The sequence below is a fragment of the Pyrus communis genome, chromosome 15, assembly GCF_041283825.1.
Source record: "Pyrus communis isolate YQ-2024b chromosome 15, ASM4128382v1, whole genome shotgun sequence".
Lineage (NCBI taxonomy): Eukaryota > Viridiplantae > Streptophyta > Magnoliopsida > Rosales > Rosaceae > Pyrus > Pyrus communis.
Genome location: NC_142579.1, coordinates 4,824,240 through 4,834,332, shown reverse-complemented (window position 1 = coordinate 4,834,332; position 10,093 = coordinate 4,824,240). Strand labels below are relative to the sequence as shown.

The following is a 10,093-nucleotide window of genomic DNA, read 5'->3' as shown; positions in this document are numbered from 1 at the left end:
CGTGTTTTACATAGTTTTATTTCAACAAGATCAGGAAAACGATAACTATAACAGTTAATTATACGAAATTGATCTTAACAATAACAAATTGTGTCAAATATTCCTTACAATACCATTTCTTTCGGTTTATGTTGTGAGTTTAGAGGATAAAGAATGTAAACTGAAATCGTAACATATAAAAATAAATGGCACCAAAACCAGGCATATTCATCTTGTACAATACTGAAGAAAAAGAAACAACACTAAAACATATTTGTAAATCTTCATCATCAAATCCTTTGAGGGACAACGAACCTAACAGTGCGACGCCAATCATTTCTTTGCTTCCCTAAAATGTAGAATGTCCAGGCATTCATATGAACCAAACGGACGGACAACTGGAGAAGATGCAAGCACTAACAGTATGTTGAAATTAAAAAACTAACTTCATCAATATTAATAAAACCAATCAGAATAGCCTTAGCAGGCAACACATATCACCTTATCAGTTATGGTAGAGCACGTTTACGTTACATATTTATTCGCTCATGTGCAGAAACCACATATTGGAAACTGAATCAAAATACTCACTTGGGAAGATGGGGACTGGGGACTGGTCTCTGTGGATGGTGTGCCGGAACCCCCGCTGGCTGTAGTTGAGAACTCAAACCGTTTGAACCCATCATCCTGATTCCCTACATAGTACACTCCTTGCATTGATGGTCTCACCTATATATCCCAAAAACAACTGTCATTAAATATTCCCGCATGTAAACCACACAAAACAGCATCAATCTACAAAGCGAAATCCAACCCTCTATCTAAACAAAAATAGAAACACAGTAAAATTACAAACTTTAAGTCCGAATTGGTCACCCAACATATACCAACATATCAATTAATCAAATATGATACAAATTTAAAATTATGACTTGCACCCCTTTAGAAGTTCAAAATTAAACAAAAATCATATAAACAGTAAACTGAAAATAACACAATCAAGGATGTTAGCTAAGAAGGAAACCTTGCTGTATGCCAAGTTTATGCAAACTAATTAAAAGAATTACAACACTTGAGTAAGTCCAAAGGTAAAGACCACCTTTTTCGCCGGATGTCCTTCCCTTGAGCTTAACTTAACAGACAAACCCAAAACTGTTGAGGGGAGATTGGATGTCAAAGGAAATTTAAAACTTCACAATGAAACCAATTACGAAAAAGTAAAAATGAAGTCAACCTTCTTGTGATTGATGTATACAATATTACCATTCACAACGCAAAGTACACGTAAAATTAAAATAAACTTGTAAGAAAGAATATTAAATAGAGAGGGAACACTGATTACCTGGCCGATAAGTGGTTTGGGCAAAATGGGACTGTGATATCAGTACAAGATAAGAATGTTTTTGGCTGATCTTTGTACATTTACAGCAAAAACGGAACTGAGAACATATATATCACCTTATATGCTTGTGTGGTGCAGTTTTCTAATAAAAACAAAAAGGGAACTGATTCAAATGGGAACACGTATACGTAACTTGTTAAAACCAGACCATCAGATTTTAGCACAGGAACCCTGTTTCCTCCACTTGGACCTAAAACAGATCTGCAGAAGAAAACTTTGTATCTGGAAGAAATTGGACCTATCGGCCCACGTACGTTGCTTAAAAGATGGAGACTGCAGGCACCCTATCGCTAACAAATTAACAACTAAATGCCACAAAACAAAAATGAACTTCAAGCCTCCCGGCTCTATTTAGAAACACCCCCGCCCCTCCCCTTCCTCCTCAAATTAACTCACACGTACAGAGACCAAGCAAGCAGTAGACTAGATACATAAACTCGACAAAACCTTGAAATAAGGAATGATGAGAAAATTTTAGAAACACGTGCACGCACACAACAATGCCGCAAAGGGACAAAGAAAAACCGGAAACCTAGTGACAAGTAGACATACCAAATCAAAGAACAGCACCTGGACAATATATGTGTATATGTGTGTGTGTGACTAAACCAATAAGAAAACCATATTAAACCATGTGATGGAAATTGGCTAACCATTCATCCAAGACACTTTTAATTAAACAAAAATTAGATATATAAGAAGAAAAGAACAATCAGCGGAAAGACATAAGGATTTTTACATTTTGGTCCCTCTCCGCCTTCTGTGCAAAAGGGGTTCTCTTGAACCTCTCAACTTCTTCCCTGACATCGTTTACAGCAAAAATGTCAAGAACAAGACTCTTATTACTCGCCACCGACTCCCTGACAATGTTATGCACATTTCTTAGAAATTCCGAATAAGGATCGGCGGCCGGAAAATTAGGTTCCATAGCAAAATTCACAAATTAGGGCAAAATTCAGAGATTAGGGCAAAATTCAGAGGTTAGGGAAAACTCGGACAAATTAAACAAATTTAACAAATCAAAAAAATCCAACACATCGAACTATTGAACAAAATATTCCATCAAGAAATCGAGAGAACAAGGAGAAAGAGATATATACCTCCACAAACGACAAACGAGGAGGAGGCTGCTCGGCTGGTAACGGCCACGGCGACGGCCTCCGCCAAAGTCGCACCGTAGTTATCAAACAGTAGCGATCGAGAGAGAGATGATGGAGGAGAGCAAAGAGAGGGTCGGACTGAGAATTCAGAGAGAGAGAGAGAGCGAGCGCGAGCGCGCGAAGAGAGAGAGAGTTGAATTTGGTTGGGGCTTGTGGTTGTAAACGGCTATAAATTAAATTGGGTCAGGACTCAAAGTTAAATTAATTTGGGCACTGGTATGTAAAATGGGCCCACGGATCGGGCCTTCTCGGACTCAGGGCCAAGTCCAGCCAATTTTTGCCTTTTTCCAAACTAGGTTAAAGCTGACAAAACGAAAGAAAAATAAATAAAATAAAAGTAATGGTCAATATAGTAAATTAAACACAAAAATATTTTACTAACTTTTTTTTCAAAGCCTTACAGTCAAGTAACACATAAGTTGCCTCCATTTTCTCAGCGTGTTTTTTTCTCAAATAAAATAAACCTTCTATAACGAAATAGTCATCTAAAAATAGGAATAGCAACTTCAACGACGAAAAATCATTGAAAAACGTCACCAAAAAGTTTTAGCGATCATTTTATTTATTTTATCTTTATAATTTTTTTTTTCAAATTTTTAATACGTACAGGCATAGCATGTGTACAATTGCTAGTAAAAATTAATAAAATGGAGAATGTACATAGCACAAATTATCTAAACCTAAATGCGAAAAAGGCACACAGCTTGATTATCATCATTGGGCGTAAAATACAGGAAAGATGTACTAGCATTACACTCGTTAGAGAAATATATTATCAATGTAGGCCTAGTTAGAGAAATATATTATTAATGTAGGCCTAAGATAGCGTACGTGTTTCTCTTACTTGGACACCAAATTTAATGTCAAGTGTGACATTTTTCGTCCCTCTGTAACCAAGGTTAAGTGAAATGACACATGATAGATGATTAGATGTATGATGAGCATACACTATAGTTTATGGTGACAAGCAAAAATGCTCTCATGCAATTTTGCTCACCACTATAACTATGATATATGCTCACCCTACATCTAATCATCTGCCATGTATTTTTTCACCCAATTCTAGTTAACTTTTATATTAAATGTTATTTCTTTTTATTTTTAAAAATAAAAAATATTTACCAAAGTTAAGTGAAAAGACACGTGACTTGCACAAATTTTATTTCGAAAGCTGGTTCTTTTCATTTTTAGTTTAAGTGCTGGTTCACTTACCAGACAAGTTTTAAGTTTTCACTTTAACAAAACGTTAAAATAAAAAACTGAAAACAAAATAATTAACAAACGTCCCCAAGTGTATATTAATTTACCTTTTTTCTTCATTCCTTTGAGCTTGAATATTCATTACAGTGATGGGAGAAACGACCAGTTTCTCCCATGTAATGCCACCTTGAAAAACTCAGCGGCATACAATTTTTTTACACTTTTAATAACTTCTTTAGGATATGACATCGTAGCCTTCTCGGTTCTGCTATTCATTGCCATGGCTCTGCATAGCCACAACCATTCAACCATCCTTCACATCCGTGCCACCGGAAGGAGACCCGCTACCATTACGGCTGCCGCTGAACTCTTTTGATCCTGCAGTAGGAGATGGAGTGGTATCTTCCTCAATTGGAAGCGTTCGCCTTGAGCCCTCCAAAGCAACACCAAGGATAATATTCTCTTCTAACGGAGGCCTAGCTGCTGATGGTGCTGAAACAGGTTTCTCACCATCTTGCTTTGCCTGCGTAGTGGTCAAAGGAACATCTGCTTTTTCGCTACCAGTCTCGGGTGAAGCATCAGGGGGCTTCTTAGCCGTCACCTTTTGTGGAGAGGCATCCTTGGAATTAACTCCTGTTGTATCCTTCCCTGCATATTTTGTACTCTCGTTCTTGGACCGCACCATCTCAGAGTTACTTCGAACTGAACCATCAGAAGCGGAATTCCTTGTTTGGGGTTCAGATGGTGGCATTTCAGAAGCCTTAGAGGTTGTGCTTGAGTTGGAACTTAAAGTCACCACAACCTTGTCGTCAGTTTGTGCATGAGTTACTGCTGGCCCAGCTTTAGTATTTGATCCCTTGGAGTCAGATGTTGAGGCCGCTTCAGAATGTTTTTCTCCATTTGTACGGGTTGTGTGAGTTGAAGCCTTGCCCTTGTCGTCACTACTAATATTGTCAGATGTTTCAATAAGTAGATGCGGACGATTAGTGGATGCCCTTGAATGAGTGAAAACGGTGTCAGCGAATGGCACATTTTCCAAGTCGGCCTCACTGTAATATTTCTGGACTGTGCGGATGGGTGTGGCAAGCCGGGCACGGTGATGGCTAATAACTCTAAGAAGATCCATAAGTATTGCCTCCTGTATTATTTCATCAATAAAGTCCGTGAGATAGACATTCAAGGTTTTCTCAAAGCCTATAATTAACAATGAAAGATTTAAAGGCATTGCGATATCCATAAACAACAACTGCAAAGTACAGGCAGACAACAGGCACTCGGAAACCAGAATTAGCAAACAACACGAATTATACAATCTGCATCCATGGTCTGCATCCATGGTCCATTTCAAAGTTGATCAAGATTTATACTATTTCTGATTCTATTATATAATTTTGCTTTTCAGACATCATTACTTTATATAGTTTGTATCGACGTCCATTCCTAAAGCTTCTACCAATAAAAAAGTCTTACCTTTACGCAGAGATACTCCTCAATACGAGGTGTTTTAACAAAGCAAGACACCATAATCTGTAACAAAATTTTACGCTTATGAGACATAAACTTGAGATAAGAACAATTATTAAATAAATAAGTTGATAAAAAAAAAGAAAACAAAAGAGAGGAGCGTATTATATAGAGATTGAAGATCCACTGGAAAATCAAATGAGTTTTCCCATTTATTCTATGAAGACCTTGGGAATGAAAGTGAGGAATTGGAAGACCAAAAGTTTCCGTCGTGTATTTTTAAAGTTGGAAAAATTCGTAACTTCAAAAGAATGACAGCATAAAAGTCTTACCATAAGAGCCTGGTTTTCCGGATTAATATCGTCCAGAAAAACTCTTCTATGCAACCTTTGCTGCTCTACTTGAGGATTTTTTGCCAGAACCTTACGCATATCAGCTACTATAGTCTGTAGACAGCAATGCCACCGAGGTTATCGTATGACATTATAGAAGAAACAATATTCCAGAGAACGAGTAACAAACCAGTGAACTAAATGAATACTCACATGAATTTTATTTACATCCAAGTGACTGACTGCGAGGTGGGTCTTGATTCGCCAATGAGTTTTCTGGCTAAGATTCCGGACAACAGTTACAGTGAACTTGTGATTTGGAATGTGAACTGCTTCACGATCATCGCCCCTTATAATTGTTGGGGACCACCAACCCACATGCTGGTAAAACAAAACAAATTCATCAAAAAATAAATAAAAAGGGCCAAATTGCAGATAAGAAATTCACTTCCAAATATTTCTTTTGCAGAAAGAACTAAATTGTTGAATCCCGCTTATGTTTAAGGTGGAAGCAATCAAAGGTATTATGCACATACATTATGTTTTTCCTCCTAACAGTTCTCATATGATGGATTAACAAAGACATATACAAACCTCAACAGTACCAGAAACTTCGTAACCTTGAATCTTAGTCTGAATCCATTCATTAGCAACAAATGGGCGCGTGGCATGAATCATTACACTTGAAAGGAAGTTTGTAAATATCTGAGTCAAAATATGAGTATTAAGGTCAACGCTATCAGAAAAACCTTGAAAGAAACTATTATTTTTAATAGTATTTGAACAAAAGTATAAACATAGATAATCAAGAATTTGTAGTTATGATCAATGAACTGCAGCTGTTTCGGTTAACAATGTCAGGGGTAGAAGATCACTACCTCACGACCAGCAAGGGTGAGCAATACTGTGCCAAGACCCCCAGCCGTTACCCATCTCTGGGTTGAGAATCCCAGCAATTCCATGAACAATGATACCGCAGCAACCCAAACTGCAGAATAAACTGCCTTTCCAGCGAAACTGAAGCCCATCTGCCCAAGCAAGGGACAATTTTTGTAAAGAAAAATGATCTTACGCGATATAAGTGCCACCAAGATAGTTATATTACTATATTATTTATTACAAAATCACACAATAATAGAAATTTGACAGGAAAAGAAAAACTATGCTACATATATTACAAAAAGGTAAAAAGAAGCTAATGTATATGATAGCGAGGAACATTTTGTTATTATTTGCAATTTTGCATAGATATTAATGACATTTTCCTTTTCAGTGCTGCAAATTGAAAAGGAAAGTTAATTTTTGCCAAAACAAAGTATGAATGAAAACGAATGCATACGAACTAATGAAAACACAACATTAAAACAAGTAACTACAGGAGTTGCCTACTGAGAAAGTAAGAAAACATACATTTCTTGTGTCATTTGTCTCCGTAAAGAACTTTTGTGCTTGTTGAATTAAGCTGTAAACAAAAAGTATCGCTGTAGAAAATCAAACTTCAAACCGTAGAACCAGAGCCATCACAATCAACAAGCACAGTGATTACAGGACCAGTGCGGAAAAATAAAAATAACACTCACACAGAAACATCTGCGTATAGAGCATAGCAGCAAAATAAAAAACTATGCCAACAAATGAAATTACTACATCCTGGCAGAAGAACTAAACTTGTTGAACGAGGCCCTTTGGCCATTCTCAATGTTCAAATTACTTTTAACTAATATAAGAAGTTGCTTCACTACTTCTGGAAGAAACAAATATCAAAATGCAATTCATCGGAGACCAATCTATTAGTTGACAGACGGAATCATGAAATAAATATTTTTGAGACACAATAAGAGCAGAGAACTGTACTCACCTTGACAAACAATAGGCAAATGCCAGCACTGTTGATAACGATTGTGTAAAATTTATAAGACGTTGCTTGACAGCCTGGCTTGCTTCTGAAGGTAGGACTACAGGATCCAATGCTCTGAAATGAACATCGCGGCAGTTAATGCAGATAAAATGACTGGAAACAAAACAAGCGAACAGGTTACATCATTTTTCGTTCCCTGAAGTGTAATATGAAACTAACTACTTCTAAAGTAGAACTGAACCTGCATAAAAGTATTGCTCCAGTCCAGAGAAGCAAGGGCCGAAGGTAAGAAGTCATGACATAGTGGGACCTACTTTTATTCCAAGTATTATCATTCCGCTGCAGACACTCACCATGGAAGAATTAATCAGCTCAATAACATAATCAAACCATGTCTACAGGCAAGGTGTGATGCAAGAATAACATACTCGAAGAAAAATAACCCTGCCGAGACGCAATAGTGGCCCAATACCCCAAACAGCAAAAGCAATGATAGCCGCTGCTGGGATCAATTTAAGTAAAGCAGGGCTTCCACGTAAAGCATCATAGGACCTGCATAATATGTCAACATGTATATTTGTTTAGACACCAAACATTTCCATACTAATGTGAGAGAAAACATGGTGAGGCATTGCGTCCAATTAAACAGAATGGAAGACCCAAAATTTAGAACCTTGTATGCTGTTGTGTGCAGTTGTCGAATCAAAACAAAAAAGGGATTGAGAATTCAATTGGGAACGTGTACACACACCTTGTTAAGACAAGAGTAGCAGATTTTACAACAGGAACTCCGTTTCGTCCACCTGGACCTAAAACAGATCTGCACAAGAAAACATTGCATCTGGAAGAAACTGGACCTATTGGGCCGCGTACACTGCTTAAAAGATGGAGACTGCAGGCACCCTGTCGTTGACGATCAAACGTAACAAAAGAAAATGAATTCCCTTAAACTCACACGCACAGACCAAGCAAGCACTACACTAGAATCAATCATCCACTCGACAAAACCTTGAAAACAATGAATGATGAGCAAATTTCACACGAGCATACACACCACAGTTCCACAAAGGGAAAAAAGAAAACCAGAACTCTAGTGATAATTATGCATGCCAAATCACCGAGCAGCAACTGAAAAGATAAAAATAACCGAACCAAGGAGAAAACCATACCAAACCATGTGACGGAAGATTGATGCCAACCATATGGACTCGACCCTTTCCTACAAAACACTTTTAATCAAACAAAAATTACAAAACTCCATTAGTACTCCATAAAAAAGTTAACTCTTAAGCGCGAAGATAGTACGAAGCAATGAAGACTACAACGAAATCTCACATACAGCATCAGGATTACGGCATCCACGATTCCTGTGGCTTCTCCAATCATACAAAAACCGCGTAGCAGCCGCATGAGGCATGGCTGATTCTCAGTCTCACATTAGCAAATATGTACACCAACACCTGCCAAAACTCAAAATTCAACTTCTCACTTTATGTTCAAATCCTAAACAATAACCCAGAATTATAAAGATTATGAAGTTAAGAATTTGCAATTTAAAGCAGGCCAGTGAATTTTACGTTTAACTTTTTCATGGTTTCTTAAAATCTTCCAACAAATTACACAGATAAAATCCTTACAAAAATTTGTGAAAAAACAATGAAATAATAAACCAAAATTCAGAACTAAAACAGAGATTAATAGTTAAAAAAATGACCAGAAATTCTACTTTCTAAGGAAGGAAAAGCAATAGCTGGAAAATTCACAAGGAAATAATTAAGTAGAATTACCAAATGCAGCGAAGCAGAGGATAACTAACTTCCCGACTTCTCTCGCATAAGCTTTCTTGTAGTGGAAACTGGTTTAGAGAGAGAGAGAGAGAGAGAGAGAGAGAGAGAGAGAGAAGGTACCAGGTAACTGTGGGGAAGGGGTAACGTGCGCCGGGAGGTACAAGGTAACAGGGCTTCCGCGTCCACGGTGGACAGCGTGGTGAAATGAAAGTGCAGCGTTTTGGACTTTGTGTGAGGTTGCGTAGAACCGTGAAGTTGCTCTGTTCAACTGGGAGGGGATGTCGTTTACGTGGCGCATGGAGCGTTAACTTGCGCGCTGTGCGTATTTGACACGAGTTGTTTCCTCCTGCATTGTTTAGTTGATTACTTTATGACCTTACATTTTGAGGGTGAATTATCTTTGTCTATTTCCCAAGTTGCTGTCATTTTCCAACATGTTTTGGGTGTGTCGATGCTGTTTGCGTATTATTTTGGAATTCATCCTATATTGATGGGTCCGTTTGTGAAAAAATTAAAAAAATCTTAATAGATTTTTAGTCTGTTTGAACGGTCAAGATTGCGTGGTTTGAAGGAAGCTCTGCATGGTTGGATCTGGAAAGGATCCAAGCCCTCCGAGATCTAAAAAAATCTCATCCTCTTTTATGTCATTTTTCGTTTAGGTGTGGCACCAACGAGATCTAGCTAAGGAGTAGGATTTCCTCACTTTTTATTTTTATCCTCATTCCTTCCATTATTTCACACTTTATTTTTTGTCGTGTTGTATCTATTAAAAAAATCAATATGAGATGTTGATATGATTTAACCGTAATTGTTCAAGTAAGAGAGAAGAGAATGAGAGACAAAATAGGAGATGAGAGAATCCTCCTCCATTTTCTAAAGGCTAGATTGCACCATGTAGCGCAAGTAGATTT

The 10,093-nt window shown here is 37.6% G+C and overlaps 2 protein-coding genes across 9 annotated transcripts; both read right to left on the bottom strand.

Moving 5' to 3' along the window:
• Positions 1-161: 161 nt before the first annotated feature.
• On the bottom strand, positions 162-2,866 carry LOC137747054 (uncharacterized). 3 transcript variants are annotated; one of them, XM_088685602.1, is made up of 6 exons: positions 2,482-2,866; positions 2,121-2,241; positions 1,322-1,463; positions 1,079-1,169; positions 571-708; positions 162-377 (listed from the first exon to the last, which is right to left on the bottom strand). In XM_088685602.1, exons 3-6 carry the CDS (start codon positions 1,399-1,401, stop codon positions 270-272), a joined length of 417 nt encoding a protein of 138 aa, XP_088541728.1. In that variant the 5' UTR covers positions 1,402-1,463; positions 2,121-2,241; positions 2,482-2,866; the 3' UTR covers positions 162-269. The 3 variants fall into 3 exon arrangements, 2 of the variants coding, with proteins under 2 accessions (XP_088541728.1, XP_088541727.1); XM_088685601.1 differs by having other exon boundaries at positions 162-395; positions 2,482-2,857; XR_015956626.1 differs by lacking the exons at positions 1,322-1,463; positions 2,121-2,241; positions 2,482-2,866 and adding an exon at positions 1,214-1,288 and having other exon boundaries at positions 162-395; positions 1,079-1,131.
• Positions 2,867-3,815: 949 nt separating this feature from the next.
• On the bottom strand, positions 3,816-9,475 carry LOC137711880 (mechanosensitive ion channel protein 3, chloroplastic). 6 transcript variants are annotated; one of them, XM_088685597.1, is made up of 14 exons: positions 9,303-9,475; positions 8,735-8,898; positions 8,565-8,624; positions 8,147-8,298; positions 7,824-7,947; positions 7,637-7,734; positions 7,396-7,509; positions 6,948-6,999; positions 6,416-6,565; positions 6,132-6,242; positions 5,751-5,918; positions 5,538-5,651; positions 5,212-5,268; positions 3,816-4,879 (listed from the first exon to the last, which is right to left on the bottom strand). In XM_088685597.1, exons 2-14 carry the CDS (start codon positions 8,810-8,812, stop codon positions 4,046-4,048), a joined length of 2,112 nt encoding a protein of 703 aa, XP_088541723.1. In that variant the 5' UTR covers positions 8,813-8,898; positions 9,303-9,475; the 3' UTR covers positions 3,816-4,045. The 6 variants fall into 6 exon arrangements, with proteins under 6 accessions (XP_088541723.1, XP_088541720.1, XP_088541721.1 ...); XM_088685594.1 differs by having other exon boundaries at positions 7,396-7,548; positions 8,735-8,855; positions 9,183-9,470; XM_088685595.1 differs by having other exon boundaries at positions 7,396-7,548; positions 8,735-8,855; positions 9,303-9,470.
• Positions 9,476-10,093: the final 618 nt, after the last annotated feature.